Here is a 17124-nt window from a genome sequence, read left to right on the forward strand (position 1 = left end):
GGTGGAAACCTGGGCCATTGAGTATCGAAGCCGGAAGTTATAATGACTCTCCTTAGAAACCTCTGCCGAGGCCACAGCTGGAGTATTGCGTCCAGTCCCAGTCAGAACTCTTTGGGAAGGTTGTGAAGATCCCTGGCTGAATGCACCTGTGATTTCCCAGAACCTCCAGGAATTGGAGAAGGTTCGACTGGAGAAATTGGGGTTGTTTTGTTTGGAGAAGGGGAGGATGATGGGAGATCTGATTGAGGTGGACAGGATTCTGACAGGTTCGGAGAAGGTTGATAAAGACAAGTTGTTCCCATTCGCTGGTGCTACAGGACAAAGGGGGGGGGGGCACAGATTCAGGGATTCTCTGGTCCCCGATGCCAAAACCGCGTTTGGCGATGGGCCGGAGAATCTCCATTGGCGCCGAAATCGGGGGGCAGCGCCGCTTTTGCGCCGATCCGCCCCTCCAAAAACGGTGCACTCTACCTTCGGGATGCCTCAGGATGTTACTTGAGGCTCTCTCCCCCCCCCCGAGAATCCACCCCCGATGGGCCGAGTTCCCGACGGCGTGTGGCGCGTGTGCTATTTTTTTTGTGAACTCGGCGTGGCGGCTGCGTACGGAGTCCAGCACCGCCACAGTCGGGAGGGAGCCGATCCGCGGGCAGGGGGGGCTTCGGCGGGGGGTGATGCAGGGGTGGCGAGCCTGGTCAAAGGGGGGCACTATTTGGCAGGCCGGGTCCACGTGTGGTCGGACCTAGTCGGACCTAGCTATTAGTCTCCCAAACGAAGAATCCAGCCAAGGGTTTTGAGCAAGACATACAGAGGAAGAAGTTTTATTCCAATCGTGAATAGTAACAACCTAGAGCCTGCAAGGGAGGTGGAAGCAGCGAGGACGTTGAATGGGCACTGCCGTGATTTGATGACGCCAGGACCGGACTGTTGTTGGCCAATAAAAGGAGTTGCCATCTTCTTCGGACAGATCATTCAAATCTTGGCAAATGATGGTGGGTGAGATTAAATGGCCTCGTCGCCATTGATCTGGTGACCTGGTGAGGCTGTTGAACCCGCCTGAGTGGCCTCTCGCCACCCAGACACCCTGGCAGTACCACCGGGCACCCTGGCAGTGCCACCCAGGCATGCCGCCCTGGAACTGCCTCAGGGGATACTGAGGGGGGGGGGGGTCAAGAGATCGGGGAGGTGTTCCTCTTCCTATTCAGATCACTCCTAACCTTCATCCCCAAATCCTTCTTCAGCAGTGTTGATAAACTGATCATGGCCTTTGTCTGGGCGGGAAAGAGTTCTAGCACACGGAAAACCGTCCGGCAAAGAGGGCGACACATGGGAGGCCCGACTTCTCTGAACCTCCTATTCTAGCACTGGGCAGCGATCACAGAGAGGGTGCGGGGATGGTTGGGAGAGCTGGAGGCGGAATTGGTCCAGATTGAGGAGGCCTCCTGTACTGGGGCGTCCCTCTGGGCACTGGCCATCACCTTACTCCCAGCCCCCGCCACCTCCCCCCCAGCCAAATACTCGAGGAGTCCGAGGTAGTAGCCATGTTGCGGACTTGCAACCAGTTCATGCACCATTTCAAACTCAGTGACATGTCTGTCGCCGCCCCCATCTACAGGAACCATAAATTTATTCTGCCGAGATTCCCTCTGCGAGGAGAACATGACGTTCCCCCAGGTACCCGGACACATCCTATTGGACAGACTACTCGCACCTGACTTGTGCGGGCAGATACGGACGATTGTTTTAATAGTTAAGGGCCCCACTGGATGAGACGTGACAAAAATGGGATGGAGAGCTGGACATGGAGATAGGGGGAGGACTCTGGATTGACGCTCTGCACAGGGGCAACTCCACCTCTTCATACACTGGGCTGAGCCTATCGCAGCTATAGGTGGTGCACAGGGAGCATCTAACTAGGACGTGCATCAGCGGGCTCTTGCCGGAGGTGGAGGGAAAGTGTGAGTGATGTCAGGGAGGCCCAGACAAATGCACCCACATGTACAGCTCCTGCCCAAAACCCATCGGGTTCTGGACCACCTTCTTCGAGGCCGTGTCCAGACCGGAGAGGGTAAAGATTGAGCCATGCCCCTCAGTGGCAGTCTTAGGGTTTCCGGAGCATCCAGAATGGGGAGTGGGGCCGACGCCCTGCCCTTCGCCTCCCTGATCGCCCAGCGGAGACTTCTGCTCGGATGGAGGTCGGCTGAACCACCCAGAGCCTCAGGCTGCCTCTCTGACCTAGCGGAGTTCTGAAAATTAGAAAAAAATAAAATTTGCAATCGGGGGATCAGATGACGGATTCCACCAAACGTGGATACAATTCACCAGCCTCTTCGAAGAGCTGTTCGTAACCAGCAACTAGGGGGGAGGAGCAAAGGGAGGGAGGAGAGAGCGGGGCGGGGGGGCACGGGAATTGCGCTCGGGTTCACGCTAGGATGAACGGTGTTGCTGAATCACGCCCATTTCTCCTTTATCACTGTATCAAATGCATCGCGATTTAGAGAGAGCTGTCCTTTCCCAGTCTGTCCCGATAACTGAAGCCCCTCATCCTGATTAACCTCCCCTGTACCCCTTCGAAGGCCATTAAATCTTTCTTAAAGTCTGGTGCCTAGAACTGTCCGCAATTCACTGGCTGAGGCCTAACTGGCGATTTATAAAGTTGCAGACAGATCTCTGTGCTTTTACATTCTGTTCCCCTTTTTGTAAACCATTGCCTCTTAAATCACCTTATCAAATTATCAGATTTAATCACCTTATCAAACCCAGTCTTTGTGTCTGCGGCGATAACATCTGTGGTCTGTGGGAATATGTAACACTCTCTCTCAGAGCGATGACGGAGTCGAGATCCCAGACTGGAATGACGATAAGGAAGTGATTTGAGGATCTTGGCCTGATCTGGCCGGGGGGAAGCATTGCCTTATCAGGGAATGAATGAGCACCGGCACTTCAGGGCGGGACAGCTGCCAAGTCAAACACTTCATCTCGTCGGTGTTTGGCAATCACATCACCCCCTGTCAAAGCGGCATGTAAATCGGAAGAAATCAAACAATGAATCAAAATCCCAACTGTGTCGACAAGCTGAGCCGCCTCCTCCTTTCTTATAAGGGAATATTGGGAGAGAGGCAGAGTTTCAGAGGCAGGTTGGAAGGAATGTTGAGATTGGGACTGAATTCAGCAACATGCAGTTCAGCCACTGGCACTAACAGCTGGGCTCGCACCCAACAATAATTCAAATCCCCACACAGAATTCCGCTTCACTGAAATACTTCCTGCAACTCTCATTATTGCAAATTCCTGAAGGTTTAACACTTTGCGTCTTCATTGGAAGGTTTCCAGCCCATTCCCGGTTCTGGCAGCAGAAAGAAACCTGATTCAAACACCTTTTTGCCTTTCTGTTGAGTTTCCCAGAGTGTGGGAAAGGCCTGGTTCAATGGGGATGGGTCTGGTTTCACTGCTGGTGCCAACGGAAGCATCATCCACTCCCGAACCATTGCTCGATGTCCACCCTGGGGCACCGGGTGGTTTAAAGAGGTTGTGGACATCAACCGAGGTCTTCCTGGTCAGGTGAAGGCGACAAGAGCTCAGTGCACCATTCAGCTGAGAGAGGGGATTCTCTGAGAGCCGCAGCGGCCATTCCTCCCCACCCACATGTGGTGTTGGGTGCTCTGATGTACAGATGAGCCAACACGGTTGTATTTGGTACAACGCTGTTTTATTCTAACATGCTATTTACAGTTCTGTCTTGATACTCTGCACGTGGTGACTCCCTGAGTGTGTTGTTAATCAGGTCCTGTCCTTGTCCTGGTCTCTAGATGGACTCACTACCAGGTGCCGTGTTTCTTCTCTTATACTGTCTCTGTCCTTGTCTGTGATTGGCTGTCGTGTTATGTGTGCTGATTTGTTTGTTGGTCTGTCTATCATGATGTGTGTGTTTGAATATCATGACATCCCCCCTTTTTTACAAGATTATGTGCCTACGTGGTTATAAATATGAATGTGTCCTGAGTGCAGCTAAAAGTGTGTGTGCGCGATATTTACAGCAGGTAGATGTGGCGTAACTATATACATGGGGCGATGTCGGGTGTGTCATGCTAACGAGGTTGTACCATAACAAAACAAGAAGAAAAAACTTTGAAGCGTGGTCCGGTCAAACGAGATCTGGAATGATAAAACAGTAACATGCTACAATACAATAGTTTCTAAACTTTAACGTGTGAACAGTCTCATAAGTCCAATCTAGTAGGTGTGCGTCGAATTCGGGTTGACCGCCTCAAGGGTGGGTCGAGGACCACCGGCTGAGGCGCGAGCCTGGCCATGGGTGGCGATGGAAGGGGCATGGTCTGTGGCAGCTCCACAAAGTCACTCTCAGGAACCAGTGGAGGACCCGGCGTCTGTGTACGGTTCCGTTGCGGGCGTGGAAGGCGGCGAAGGGCTCGCCGATTGCGCCCACGCACTGATCCATCCGGCATGCGTACTAGGAACGAGCGGGGAGCTACGCGTCGGAGAACTTCGGCAGGTGCTGACCAGCCACCATTTGGTAGATGAATGCGGACTTTATCCCAAGAGGCCAGGGGGGGGAAGATCAGTTGCCCTTGTATCGTACGAGCTCTTCTGGCGATCACGCTGCAGTTGCATCTTGTGCAGTACCGTAGCATGGTCCGTTGTTGGTGCCAGGATGGAAGGCACAGTGGTTCTGAGGGTGCGACCAATCAGTAGCTGTGCTGGCGAGAGACCCGTGGCTAGCGGGGCCGAGCGATAGGCCAGCAGGGCGAGGTGAAAGTCCGATCCGGCAGCAGCAGCCTTGCAGAGGAGCCGCTTGGCAATGTGAACGCCCTTCTCCGCCTTTCCATTGGACTGGGGATGCAGAGGGCTGGACGTCACGTGTGTGAAGCCATACGAGGCGGCAAAGGATGACCATTCCTGGCTGGCAAAACAGGGCCCATTGTCCGACATGACAGTCATCGGAATGCCGTGGCGAGCGAAGGTGTCTTTGCAGGCCCTGATGACTGCAGACGACGTCAGATCGTGTAGGCGTATGACTTCTGGGTAATTGGAGAAGTAGTCTATGATGATGACATAGTCCATGCCAAGCGCGTGAAATAGGTCGACACCCACCTTCGCCCAGGGGGACGTCACCAGCTCATGGGGCAGAAGCGTCTCAGGAGGTTGCGCCGGCTGAAACCTTTGGCAGGTTGTGCAGTTGATCACCATGTTGGCAATATCGTCACTGATGCCCGGCCAGTATACCGCCTCTCGGGCCCTCCGTCTGCACTTCTCGACCCCTAAGTGGCCTTTGTGTATTTGATTGAGAACCAGCTGGCGCATGCTTTGCGGAATGATGATCCTGTCTAGCTTCAGAAGGATCCCATCAATGGTGGTTAGGTCGTCCCGTACATTATAGAACTGCGGGCACTGCCCTTTGAGCCAACCTTCCGTAATGTGGCGCATCACTCGCTGTAGAAGGGGGTCGGCCGCTGTCTCTGTGCGTATGCGGGCCAGACTGGAGTCGTTAGCCGGCAGATTTGCCGCTGTCAAGGCCACCTGTGCCTCGACCGGACATACGAACCCCTCCGCATCTGGTGGTGTACTCACTGCTCTGGATAGGGCATCCGCCACGATGAGGTCCTTCCCTGGGGTGTAGATCAGTTGGAAGTCGTACCTCCTGAGTTTAAGTAGGATGCGCTGGAGGCGAGGGGTCATCTCATTCAGGTCCTTGTTTATTATGCTGACCAGGGGGCGGTGGTCAGTTTCGACCGTTAACCGTGGAAGACCATAGACGTAATCGTGGAACTTGTCCAAACCAGTTAGCAAGCCCAGGCATTCTTTTTCAATTTGCGCGTAGCGCTGTTCTGTGGGGGTCATGGCTCGTGATGCATAGGCAACCGGGGCCCATGACGCCGTGTCATCTCTCTGCAGGAGCACTGCTCCAATGCCGGATTGGCTGGCATCAGTTGAGATTTTGGTGGGACGAGACGTGTCGAAGAACGCCAACACTGGTGCCGTGGCAAGTTTGTGTTTGAGCTTCTCCCACTCCAACTGGTGTGTATGTTGCCACTGGAACTCTGTAGATTTTTTTATGAGATGGCGCAGAGCCGTTGTGTGGGAAGCAAAGTTGGGAATGAATTTCCCGAGGAAGTTGACCATGCCCAGGAATCGTAGTACAGCTTTCTTGTCTGCCGGCTGTGGCATGGCTGTGATGGCGCTTACCTTGTCTGCATCGGGACGGACCCCTGATCGGGAGATGTGGTCCCCCAGGAAATTCAACTCGGTTTGGCCAAAGGCACACTTGGCTCGGTTGAGGCGCAGGCCATTTTCCCGTATGCGGGCAAAAACGCGTTGGAGACGATGTATGTGCTCCTGTGGTGTGGTGGACCAGATGATGACATCGTCCACATATACGCGCACCCCTTCGATGCCTTCCATCATCTGCTCCATGATTCTGTGGAAGACCTCGGATGCCGAGATGATGCCAAATGGCATCCGGTTGTAGCAGAATCTGCCGAAAGGGGCGTTGAAGGTGCATAGCTTTCGGCTGGACGGGTCCAGTTGGATCTGCCAAAATCCTTTGGAAGCATCCAGTTTGGTGAATATTTTGGCTTGGGCCATTTCACTGGTGATTTCCTCCCGTTTAGGTATGGGATAATGTTCCCGCATAATGTTATTATTTAGGTCTTTAGGGTCTATACAGATGCGGAGCTCGCCAGAGGGCTTCTTGACACACACCATGGAGCTGACCCATGGCGTGGGCTCCGTGACCCTGGATAGGGCCCCTTGGTCCTGGAGATCCTGCAGCTGCAACTTGAGGCGATCTTTAAGTGGCGCAGGAACCCTGCGAGGTGCGTGAACGACCGGGATGGCGTCCGGTTGAGGCGAACTTTGTATGTGTATGGCAGTGTTCCCATGCCTTCGAATGCCTCCTGGTTGTGAGCGAGGAGCGATTGGAGATTTGCGTTGAACTCAGCATCCGGGAAGTCTGATGTGTCGTCTGGAGAGAGAGACAGAATTCGCTGTACAAGGTGGAGAGCCTTACATGCCTGTGCGCCCAGCAAGGAATCCTTCGAAGAGCCAACTATCTCGAACGAGAGTGTGGCCGTGTGCGTTTTGTGTGTCACCTGGAGCTGGCAAGATCCCATGGCCGGGATAACGTTCCCGTTGTAGTCGACCATCTTGCACTGGGATGGCTGGATAGGTGGTTTGACCTTCATGGCATGGAATGCTGAATATACTATGAGGTTGGCGGAGGCGCCAGTGTCCAGGCGGAAAGTGATCTGCGATCGGTTGACCGTCAGGGTGGCGCTCCATTCATCGGCCGGATTGATGGTGTTGACCCTGTTCACATCAATGACCGCAACCCGGAAGGCATCTTGGTCATCTGTGTCATCGGGCTGGATATCCTGATGTGCGGGCTGGACGGTCCTTACGTGTCTGCGAGGTTGTCGGAGATGTGTAGGATCCATCAGTTGAACCGCTCGACAGTAGGCAGCGTAGTGGCCCATCTTGCCACATCGTAGGCATTGTCGGTTTTTAGCAGGATATTGCCCTTTTAAATGTGCAGCTCCACAGTTGCCGCACGTCATGACGTCACGGCGTTCGTTACGCCTCTGCGCATGCGCAGTTCGGTCTTGCATCGGGCGCGCCTGCGCAGTGCGTCCCTCGATGTTGCCGTTGGTTTTGGCGCGCACAAGCGCGGGAGACCTCGAAAAGCGCGCGAAACGGCTGCCCTCGTCCGGGCCGCGGGCCGGGAGATACTCGATTGCCTGGATGCGTTCGGCCTCGTGGGCGGCCTGGCTTACCGATTCGATCGCTAGGGACCCCCTCCGTGCCGATTCGGTCGCCTGAAATTGGGCAAAGCGGCTGGTCGCATTTTCATGGAGGACACAGGCTTCCACCGCAGATGCTAAGGTCAGGCCTTTAATTTTAAGAAGCTGCTGGCGTAGGCCACTGGAGGCAACGCCAAAAACGATCTGGTCCCGGATCATGGACTCTGAGGTGTTGCCGTAACCGCAGGACTGCGCGAGTATGCGGAGGTGCGTCAGAAAGGACTGAAAGAGCTCATCCTTACCTTGCAGGCGTTGCTGAAAGATATACCTCTCAACGCTTTCATTGGCCTCAACGTTGAAGTGCTGGTCGAGCTTGAGGAGGACCGTGTCATACTTGGATTGGTTCTCGCTTTCACCGAACACCAAGGAGTTGTGTACATCGATGGCGTGCTGACCTGCGGTAGTGAGGAGCATCGCAATCTTTGTCTCGTCCGAGGCACTCTGTTTTTCGTTGGCTCGCATGTACAGTTCAAATCGCTGCTTGAAGAGCTTCCAATTGGTGCCCAGGTTCCCAGCGACTTGCAGCGGCTGCGGTTTGTTGGTGATGCCCATGGCTCAGGATGGCAGCTTTGCCGGCAGGTATCGATCCACTCGCTAGGTACCATGTGGTGTTGGGTGCTCTGATGTACAGATGAGCCAACACAGTTGTATTTGGTACAACGCTGTTTTATTCTAACATGCTATTTACAGTTCTGTCTTGATACTCTGCACGTGGTGACTCCCTTAGTGTTAATCAGGTCCTGTCCTTGTCCTGGTCTCTAGATGGACTGGCCACCAGGTGTCGTGTTTCTTCTCTTATACTGTCTCTGGCCTTGTCTGTGATTGGCTGTCGTGTTGTGTGTGCTGATTTGTCTGTTGGTCTGTCTATCATGATGTGTGTGTTTGAATATCATGACACCACAAACAGACCAACCAGTCACTTATAGCATTTTTGGTTTGTGGGATCTGGTACACAAACTGCCTTTGACTGCACAAACCTGCCCTTTCTCTCTTCTGATTCCAGAGGGGACTGTCATGGGACATTGCGACTAAGCAGCGAACACATTTCACCAACGTCCCAAATGAATTACCTTTTGAAATGTAGTTGATTTAATGTAGGAGATGCGGTAGCCATTTTCACACAGCACGATCTCACAGACGGCAAAGAGACATCACCGGGTATTGGGAATTGAAGGTTTGGTTAAGGGTTGAATATTGGGCAGGATAGCGTCGGGGAAATCTCTGCTTCTCGTCAAGTAGCACCACGTCTGGTTGAGACACCGACAGGCCCTCGGGGTGACCGCTCATTTGAAAAATGGCACCTTTGGCACTGCGGCACTCCCTCCGCAGTGCACGGGAAACATCAGCCTGGATTATACCCGCAAATCCTGGAGCAGGGATGTGAATCTACAATCTGCCAACTCAGGGAATGTGGCTCACTGACCCCAGCTGGCACTCAAAGAGGCATTGAGGTAGGGGTGAGAAAGGTCACGGCTCCTTTGAGGGAATTGGGGACACCTTGCTGGTTTCTGTGTCGTACTGCACAGGCCAATTGAGGGGAACAACCAAACGGAGCAATGAGGAGATGCCGTCCATCTCATTGTCCAGTCTCACATCCAAATCGCCCAGCCATGTCTGGGCAGGAAACCATTACGTCTGTGCTGTGGCTGCTCTTACATAATCACGTGTTGAAGGGAAGTTCTGGGGAGGAGCGGGAAGTGGATTTTTTTCTCACGTGACAAGTGATAATGGGCCTGAACTCGCTACGTCAGGGAAGCAGAGACAGTCGGTGGTTACAAAAGGAAATTGTTGAGTTTGCAGGGATAGGGCTGGGAAACGAAACTGACTGGATTGTTCTGGCAAATGGGGGCAAATGGCCTGATTCTCTCTGTTGATGGGGCTGAATTTTCACTGAGTTGGGATGACTTGGGAGCCCTTCAAACATGGCGCGCAGGTCCCAATTCCGGGATTCCCGAACCCATTCCCCAGCTTTCCGATTTTCAGGAGTGCTTTGTAATTACGTTGGCTGGTTCAAGTCGAACCCATCCACCCCCAATCTCACCAGGGCGTCGGGAGATTAGGCACGTCCTCGTCCTCCACTATATTTGTGGAGTAGGTATCTCAGAGTGTCATGAACCATACTAGACATGAGGATTTTTGGAAAGGTAAGTTGGACAAGTCCTTCTCATGCCAAACTATGAAATGAAATGAAAATCGCTTAATGTCATAAGTAGGCTTCAAATGAAGTTACTGTGAAAAGCCCCTAGTCGCCACATTCCGGCACCTGTTCGGGGAGGCTGGTACGGGAATTGAACCGTGCTGCTGGCCTGCCTTGGTCTGCTTTCAAAGCCAGCGATTTAGCCCTATGTTAAACCAGCCCCTTAGAATGGTACTTAAAACACAGAAAAAAACCCCAAGCCCTTCGGCCCTCCAAGCCTGCACTGACTATGCTGCCCGTCTAACCTAAAACGGGCCGGAGAGTGGAGCTGAGTCGACAAAGATCAGCCATGATCTCATTAAATGGCGGAGCAGGCTCGAGGGGCCAGATAGCCTACTCCTGTTCCTAGTTCTTATGTTCTTATGTAAAACCGTCTACACTTCCTGGGTCCGTATCCCTCTATCCCCATCCTCTTCATGTATTTGTCAAGATGCCCCTTAAACGTCACGATCGTCCCTGCTTCCACCACCTCCTCCGGCAGCGAGTTCCAGGCACCCACTACCCTTTGTTTAAAAAACTTCCCTCGCACATCTCCTCTAAACTTTGCCCCTCGCACCTTAAACCTGTGCCCCCTAGTAATTGACTCTTCCACCCTGGGGAAAAGCTTCTGACTATCCACCCTGTCTATGTCCTTCATAATCTTGTAGTCTTCTATCAGGTCGCCCCTCAACCTCCGTCGTTCCAGTGAGAACAAACCGAGTTTATCCAACCTCTCCTCATAGCTAATGCCCTCCATACCAGGCAACATCCTGGTAAACTGGGCAGCACAGTGGCAGCGCGCGACGCGATGACGCCATTTCAGAGGGGGCGGAGCATACGAAACCTGCGTCAAACAGGCGCCGCCCCCCCGATTTTGGCGTCAGGAGGGATTTTCCGCCCGATCGGCGATTTCGAAATCGGCGTCAGGGAGCGGCCAACCCGCCCAGCACCTCTGATTGTGTGGCTTTGCTTGGGTGATGTTCTGGGAGCATCAATAGGGAGCAGCTGTTCCCCTTTGTTGAAGGGTCAGGTACGAGGGGGCACAAGTCCAAGGTGAGGGGCGGGAGGTTATGGGGGGGAGTTTTGAGGAAACACTTTTTTACCCAGAGGGTGGTGACGGTCTGGAACGCACTGCCTGGGAGGGTGGGAGAGGCGGGTCTGGAACGCGCTGCCTGGGAGGGTGGGAGAGGCAGGTCTGGAACGCGCTGCCTGGGAGGGTGGGAGAGGCGGGTCTGGAACATACTGCCTGGGAGGGTGGGAGAGTCGGGTCTGGAACGCGCTGCCTGGGAGGGTGGGAGAGGCGGGTCTGGAACGCGCTGCCTGGGAGGGTGGGAGAGGCGGGTCTGGAACATACTGCCTGGGAGGGTGGGAGAGGCGGGTCTGGAACGCGCTGCCTGGGAGGGTGGGAGAGGCGGGTCTGGAACGCTCTGCCTGGGAGGGTGGGAGAGGCGGGTCTGGAACGCGCTGCCTGGGAGGGTGGGAGAGGCGGGTCTGGAACGCGCTGCCTGGGAGGGTGGGAGAGGCGGGTCTGGAACATACTGCCTGGGAGGGTGGGAGAGGCGGGTCTGGAACGCACTGCCTGGGAGGGTGGGAGAGGCGGGTCTGGAACGCGCTGCCTGGGAGGGTGGGAGAGGTGGGTCTGGAACGCGCTGCCTGGGAGGGTGGGAGAGGCGGGTCTGGAACATACTGCCTGGGAGGGTGGGAGAGGCGGGTCTGGAACGCGCTGCCTGGGAGGGTGGGAGAGGCGGGTCTGGAACGCGCTGCCTGGGAGGGTGGGAGAGGCGGGTCTGGGACGCGCTGCCTGGGAGGGTGGGAGAGGCGGGTCTGGAACGCGCTGCCTGGGAGGGTGGGAGAGGCGGGTCTGGAACGCGCTGCCTGGGAGGGTGGGAGAGGCGGGTCTGGAACATACTGCCTGGGAGGGTGGGAGAGGCGGGTCTGGAACATACTGCCTGGGAGGGTGGGAGAGGCGGGTCTGGAACGCGCTGCCTGGGAGGGTGGGAGAGGCGGGTCTGGAACGCGCTGCCTGGGAGGGTGGGAGAGGCGGGTCTGGGACGCGCTGCCTGGGAGGGTGGGAGAGGCGGGTCTGGAACGCGCTGCCTGGGACGGTGGGAGATGCGGGTCTGGAACATACTGCCTGGGAGGGTGGGAGAGGCGGGTCTGGAACGCGCTGCCTGGGAGGGTTATAGAGGCGGGTCTGGAACGCACTGCCTGGGAGGGTTATAGAGGCGGGTCTGGAACGCACTGCCTGGGAGGGTTATAGAGGCGGGTCTGGAACGCACTGCCTGGGAGGGTTATAGAGGCGGGTCTGGAACGCACTGCCTGGGAGGGTGGGTGAGGCGGGTCTGGAACGCACTGCCTGGGAGGGTGGGAGAGGCGGGTCTGGAACGCGCTGCCTGGGAGGGTGGGAGAGGCGGGTCTGGAACGCACTGCCTGGGAGGGTGGGAGAGGCGGGTCTGGAACGCGCTGCCTGGGAGGGTGGGAGAGGCGGGTCTGGAACGCACTGCCTGGGAAGGTGGGAGAGGCGGGTCTGGAACGCGCTGCCTGGGAGGGTGGGAGAGGCGGGTCTGGAACGCACTGCCTGGGAGGGTGGGAGAGGCGGGTCTGGAACGCGCTGCCTGGGAGGGTGGGAGAGGCGGGTCTGGAACGCGCTGCCTGGGAGGGTGGGAGAGGCGGGTCTGGAACGCGCTGCCTGGGAGGGGGGGAGAGGCGGGTCTGGAACGCGCTGCCTGGGAGGGTGGGAGAGGCGGGTCTGGAACGCGCTGCCTGGGAGGGTGGGAGAGGCGGGTCTGGAACGCGCTGCCTGGGAGGGTGGGAGAGGCGGGTCTGGGACGCGCTGCCTGGGAGGGTTATAGAGGCGGGTCTGGAACGCACTGCCTGGGAGGGTGGGAGAGGCGGGTCTGGAACATACTGCCTGGGAGGGTGGGAGAGGCGGGTCTGGAACGCACTGCCTGGGAGGGTGGGAGAGGCGGGTCTGGAACGCGCTGCCTGGGAGGGTGGGAGAGGCGGGTCTGGAACGCGCTGCCTGGGAGGGTGGGAGAGGCGGGTCTGGAACATACTGCCTGGGAGGGTGGGAGAGGCGGGTCTGGAACGCGCTGCCTGGGAGGGTGGGAGAGGCGGGTCTGGAACGCGCTGCCTGGGAGGGTGGGAGAGGCGGGTCTGGGACGCGCTGCCTGGGAGGGTGGGAGAGGCGGGTCTGGAACGCGCTGCCTGGGAGGGTGGGAGAGGCGGGTCTGGAACGCGCTGCCTGGGAGGGTGGGAGAGGCGGGTCTGGAACATACTGCCTGGGAGGGTGGGAGAGGCGGGTCTGGAACATACTGCCTGGGAGGGTGGGAGAGGCGGGTCTGGAACGCGCTGCCTGGGAGGGTGGGAGAGGCGGGTCTGGAACGCGCTGCCTGGGAGGGTGGGAGAGGCGGGTCTGGGACGCGCTGCCTGGGAGGGTGGGAGAGGCGGGTCTGGAACGCGCTGCCTGGGAGGGTGGGAGAGGCGGGTCTGGAACATACTGCCTGGGAGGGTGGGAGAGGCGGGTCTGGAACGCGCTGCCTGGGAGGGTTATAGAGGCGGGTCTGGAACGCACTGCCTGGGAGGGTTATAGAGGCGGGTCTGGAACGCACTGCCTGGGAGGGTTATAGAGGCGGGTCTGGAACGCACAGCCTGGGAGGGTTATAGAGGCGGGTCTGGAACGCACTGCCTGGGAGGGTGGGTGAGGCGGGTCTGGAACGCACTGCCTGGGAGGGTGGGAGAGGCGGGTCTGGAACGCGCTGCCTGGGAGGGTGGGAGAGGCGGGTCTGGAACGCACTGCCTGGGAGGGTGGGAGAGGCGGGTCTGGAACGCGCTGCCTGGGAGGGTGGGAGAGGCGGGTCTGGAACGCACTGCCTGGGAAGGTGGGAGAGGCGGGTCTGGAACGCGCTGCCTGGGAGGGTGGGAGAGGCGGGTCTGGAACGCACTGCCTGGGAGGGTGGGAGAGGCGGGTCTGGAACACGCTGCCTGGGAGGGTGGGAGAGGCGGGTCTGGAACGCGCTGCCTGGGAGGGTGGGAGAGGCGGGTCTGGAACGCGCTGCCTGGGAGGGGGGGAGAGGCGGGTCTGGAACGCGCTGCCTGGGAGGGTGGGAGAGGCGGGTCTGGAACGCGCTGCCTGGGAGGGTGGGAGAGGCGGGTCTGGAACGCGCTGCCTGGGAGGGTGGGAGAGGCGGGTCTGGGACGCGCTGCCTGGGAGGGTTATAGAGGCGGGTCTGGAACGCACTGCCTGGGAGGGTGGGAGAGGCGGGTCTGGAACGCGCTGCCTGGGAGGGTGGGAGAGGCGGGTCTGGAACACACTGCCTGGGAGGGTGGGAGAGGCGGGTCTGGAACGCGCTGCCTGGGAGGGTGGGAGAGGCGGGTCTGGAGCGCGCTGCCTGGGAGGGTGGGAGAGGCGGGTCTGGAACGCACTGCCTGGGAGGGTGGGAGAGGCGGGTCTGGAACGCGCTGCCTGGGAGGGTGGGAGAGGTGGGTCTGGAACATACTGCCTGGGAGGGTGGGAGAGGCGGGTCTGGAACGCTCTGCCTGGGAGGGTGGGAGAGGCGGGTCTGGGACGCACTGCCTGGGAGGGTGGGAGAGGCGGGTCTGGAACATACTGCCTGGGAGGGTGGGAGAGGCGGGTCTGGAACGCACTGCCTGGGAGGGTGGGAGAGGCGGGTCTGGAACGCTCTGCCTGGGAGGGTGGGAGAGGCGGGTCTGGAACGCGCTGCCTGGGAGGGTGGGAGAGGCGGGTCTGGAACGCGCTGCCTGGGAGGGTGGGAGAGGCGGGTCTGGAACGCGCTGCCTGGGAGGGTGGGAGAGGCGGGTCTGGAACGCTCTGCCTGGGAGGGTGGGAGAGGCGGGTCTGGAACGCGCTGCCTGGGAGGGTGGGAGAGGCGGGTCTGGAACGCGCTGCCTGGGAGGGTGGGAGAGGCGGGTCTGGAACGCGCTGCCTGGGAGGGTGGGAGAGGCGGGTCTGGAACGCACTGCCTGGGAGGGTGGGAGAGGCGGGTCTGGAACGCACTGCCTGGGAGGGTGGGAGAGGCGGGTTGCCTCACATCCTTTAAAAAGTAGATGGATGAGCGCTGGGCACGTCTTAACATTCAAGGCTGTGGACCAAGTGCTGGCAAGTGGGATTAGGTAGGTCGGCGATGTGTTTTTCATGCATCGGTGCAGACTCGATGGGCCGAAGGGCCTCTTCTGTGCTGTATCATTCTCCCTGACCTTCTGACTGAGAGACATGAGTTCTACCCAAGGAGCCACAGTTGAATGTGACAGCTGTATGAAGCAGGTACACTACATTGAGCTCATTCCCTCCCCAATCCAAGCACAGCCCCTCCAGCCCAGGTTCCATTCGAGAGTGAGCAGCGGCCCCAGCCTCACCTCCTTCGCGGGTTTCCGCCGACACCCAGCCGGTCCATGGCGAAATGCCGATCCCAGTCCGACAGGCCAGACGGATCCGATACTGCGAGAACGGCGTCAGCCCCCTGATCACGTGAATGAGTGGCGGCACAGAGACATCTTCCAAATAGATCACTTGGCTGGAGTGATCTTTGGTCAGCTCGGCCTGAAAGAAAATAGGAAAAACAAATGCGTCATTTTCTAAAATAAAATGCCCCCCCCCCCCCCCCCCCGCCCGCCCTCCCATCCCACCCCACACAACCCAGGCCTCCGCGTGCAAAGCAAGAATTGCTGCTTGCTTAAAAAATACAGAAGTGGTCACCCAAGGAAATGAAATTTCACAAAAATGTGCTGAGGGACACTTCCTGGCCCCCGGGTAAACAGAGTGTCTTCCAAATCGAAACTTAAAGTCGCATACGGGCAAAAAAAATAGTTAATGATTCCTCATAAATCGAAATGCAGGGTCATCTTCGATTCCTCTCGTATTCAGTGATGACAATGTCTCACTGCCGTCCACGCGGCATCTAGCTCCAGATCAGCTCAATTCAATAGGTTAAAAATACTCTCTTTAACCCCGCACTCCTGAGGCCTCAGGCCATCACCTGGGCCTCCCAATTCCCTTTGCTCCTGAAGGCCCAGATTGCAGCTCCGATATCACTTACTGCCTTCTCGCCCACATCGCAGGCTGCCGCAGGGGATCTGCGCTCTGCGATGGGGGGTGCTGGTTTTGGGATGGAGTTGCCCCGCCAACCGGCCAGACTCACGAAAAGGATTACCTCAGAGGAGGATCCTGTTTTGACAACTTTGTTGTTCTTTGTGTGGTCTCTTTGGTCAACGTCTCAAAGTAATTAGGAGTTGTGAAGTGTTTGAAGCCTCGGTTATTAGAGTCATACAGCACAGCCATTTCGCCCATCGCGTTCCCGCCGGTCAAAACAACCACCGAACTATTCCAGGCCCATTTCCCAGCACGTGGCCCATAGCCGTGTCTGCCCTGGGATCGCAGGCGCATCTAGATACTTCTTAAATGTTATGAGGGTCTCTGCCTCCATCACCCTTTCAGGCAACGAGTTCCAAACTCACACCACCCTCTGGGTAAAAAGGTTTTTCCTCACACCCCCTCTAAACCTCCTGCCCCTCACCTTAAATCTCTGCCCCCTGGTCATCGATCCCTCCACCAAGGGGAAAGGTTTCTTCCTGTCGACTCTATCATGTCTCCCTCCGGTATCCTCTGCTCCAAGGAAAACAACCCCAGTCTATCCAATCTCTTTTCATAACTAAAACTCTCCAGCCCAGGCCACATCCTGGTAAATCTCCTCTGCACCCTTTCCAGTGCTATCAATTCCCTCATTGGGGTACAGTTATACAGACACTGACTCACGGGGTACAGTTATACAGTCACTGACTCTCGTTGGGGTACAGTTATACAGGCACTGACTCTCATTGGGGTACAGTTACACAGGCACTGAATCTCATTGGGGTACAGTTATACAGGCACTGACCCTCATTGGGGTACAGTTATACAGACACCGACTCACGGGGTACAGTTATACAGACACTGACTCTCGTTGGGGTACAGTTTACAGACACTGAATCTCATTGGGGTACAGTTATACCGGCACTGGCTCTCGGGGTACAGTTACACAGACACTGACTCTCATTGGGGTACAGTTATACAGACACTGAATCTCATTGGGGTACAGTTATACTGGCACTGGCCCTCGGGGTACAGTTACACAGACA

General features: G+C 57.1%; 1 protein-coding gene across 1 annotated transcript in view; it reads right to left on the reverse strand.

Annotated features, from left to right (window-relative positions):
* axl (AXL receptor tyrosine kinase) overlaps window positions 1-17124 on the reverse strand; it is a 235568-nt gene that overhangs the window by 94030 nt on the left and 124414 nt on the right. Inside the window, exon 7 of the mRNA XM_072490274.1 lies at window positions 15367-15550. Coding sequence (XP_072346375.1) covers window positions 15367-15550 — 184 coding nt within the window. The remainder of the gene's footprint in view (window positions 1-15366; window positions 15551-17124) is intronic.

This window comes from Scyliorhinus torazame, chromosome 25 (assembly GCF_047496885.1).
Source record: "Scyliorhinus torazame isolate Kashiwa2021f chromosome 25, sScyTor2.1, whole genome shotgun sequence".
In the NCBI taxonomy this organism is placed as follows: Eukaryota; Metazoa; Chordata; class Chondrichthyes; order Carcharhiniformes; family Scyliorhinidae; genus Scyliorhinus; species Scyliorhinus torazame.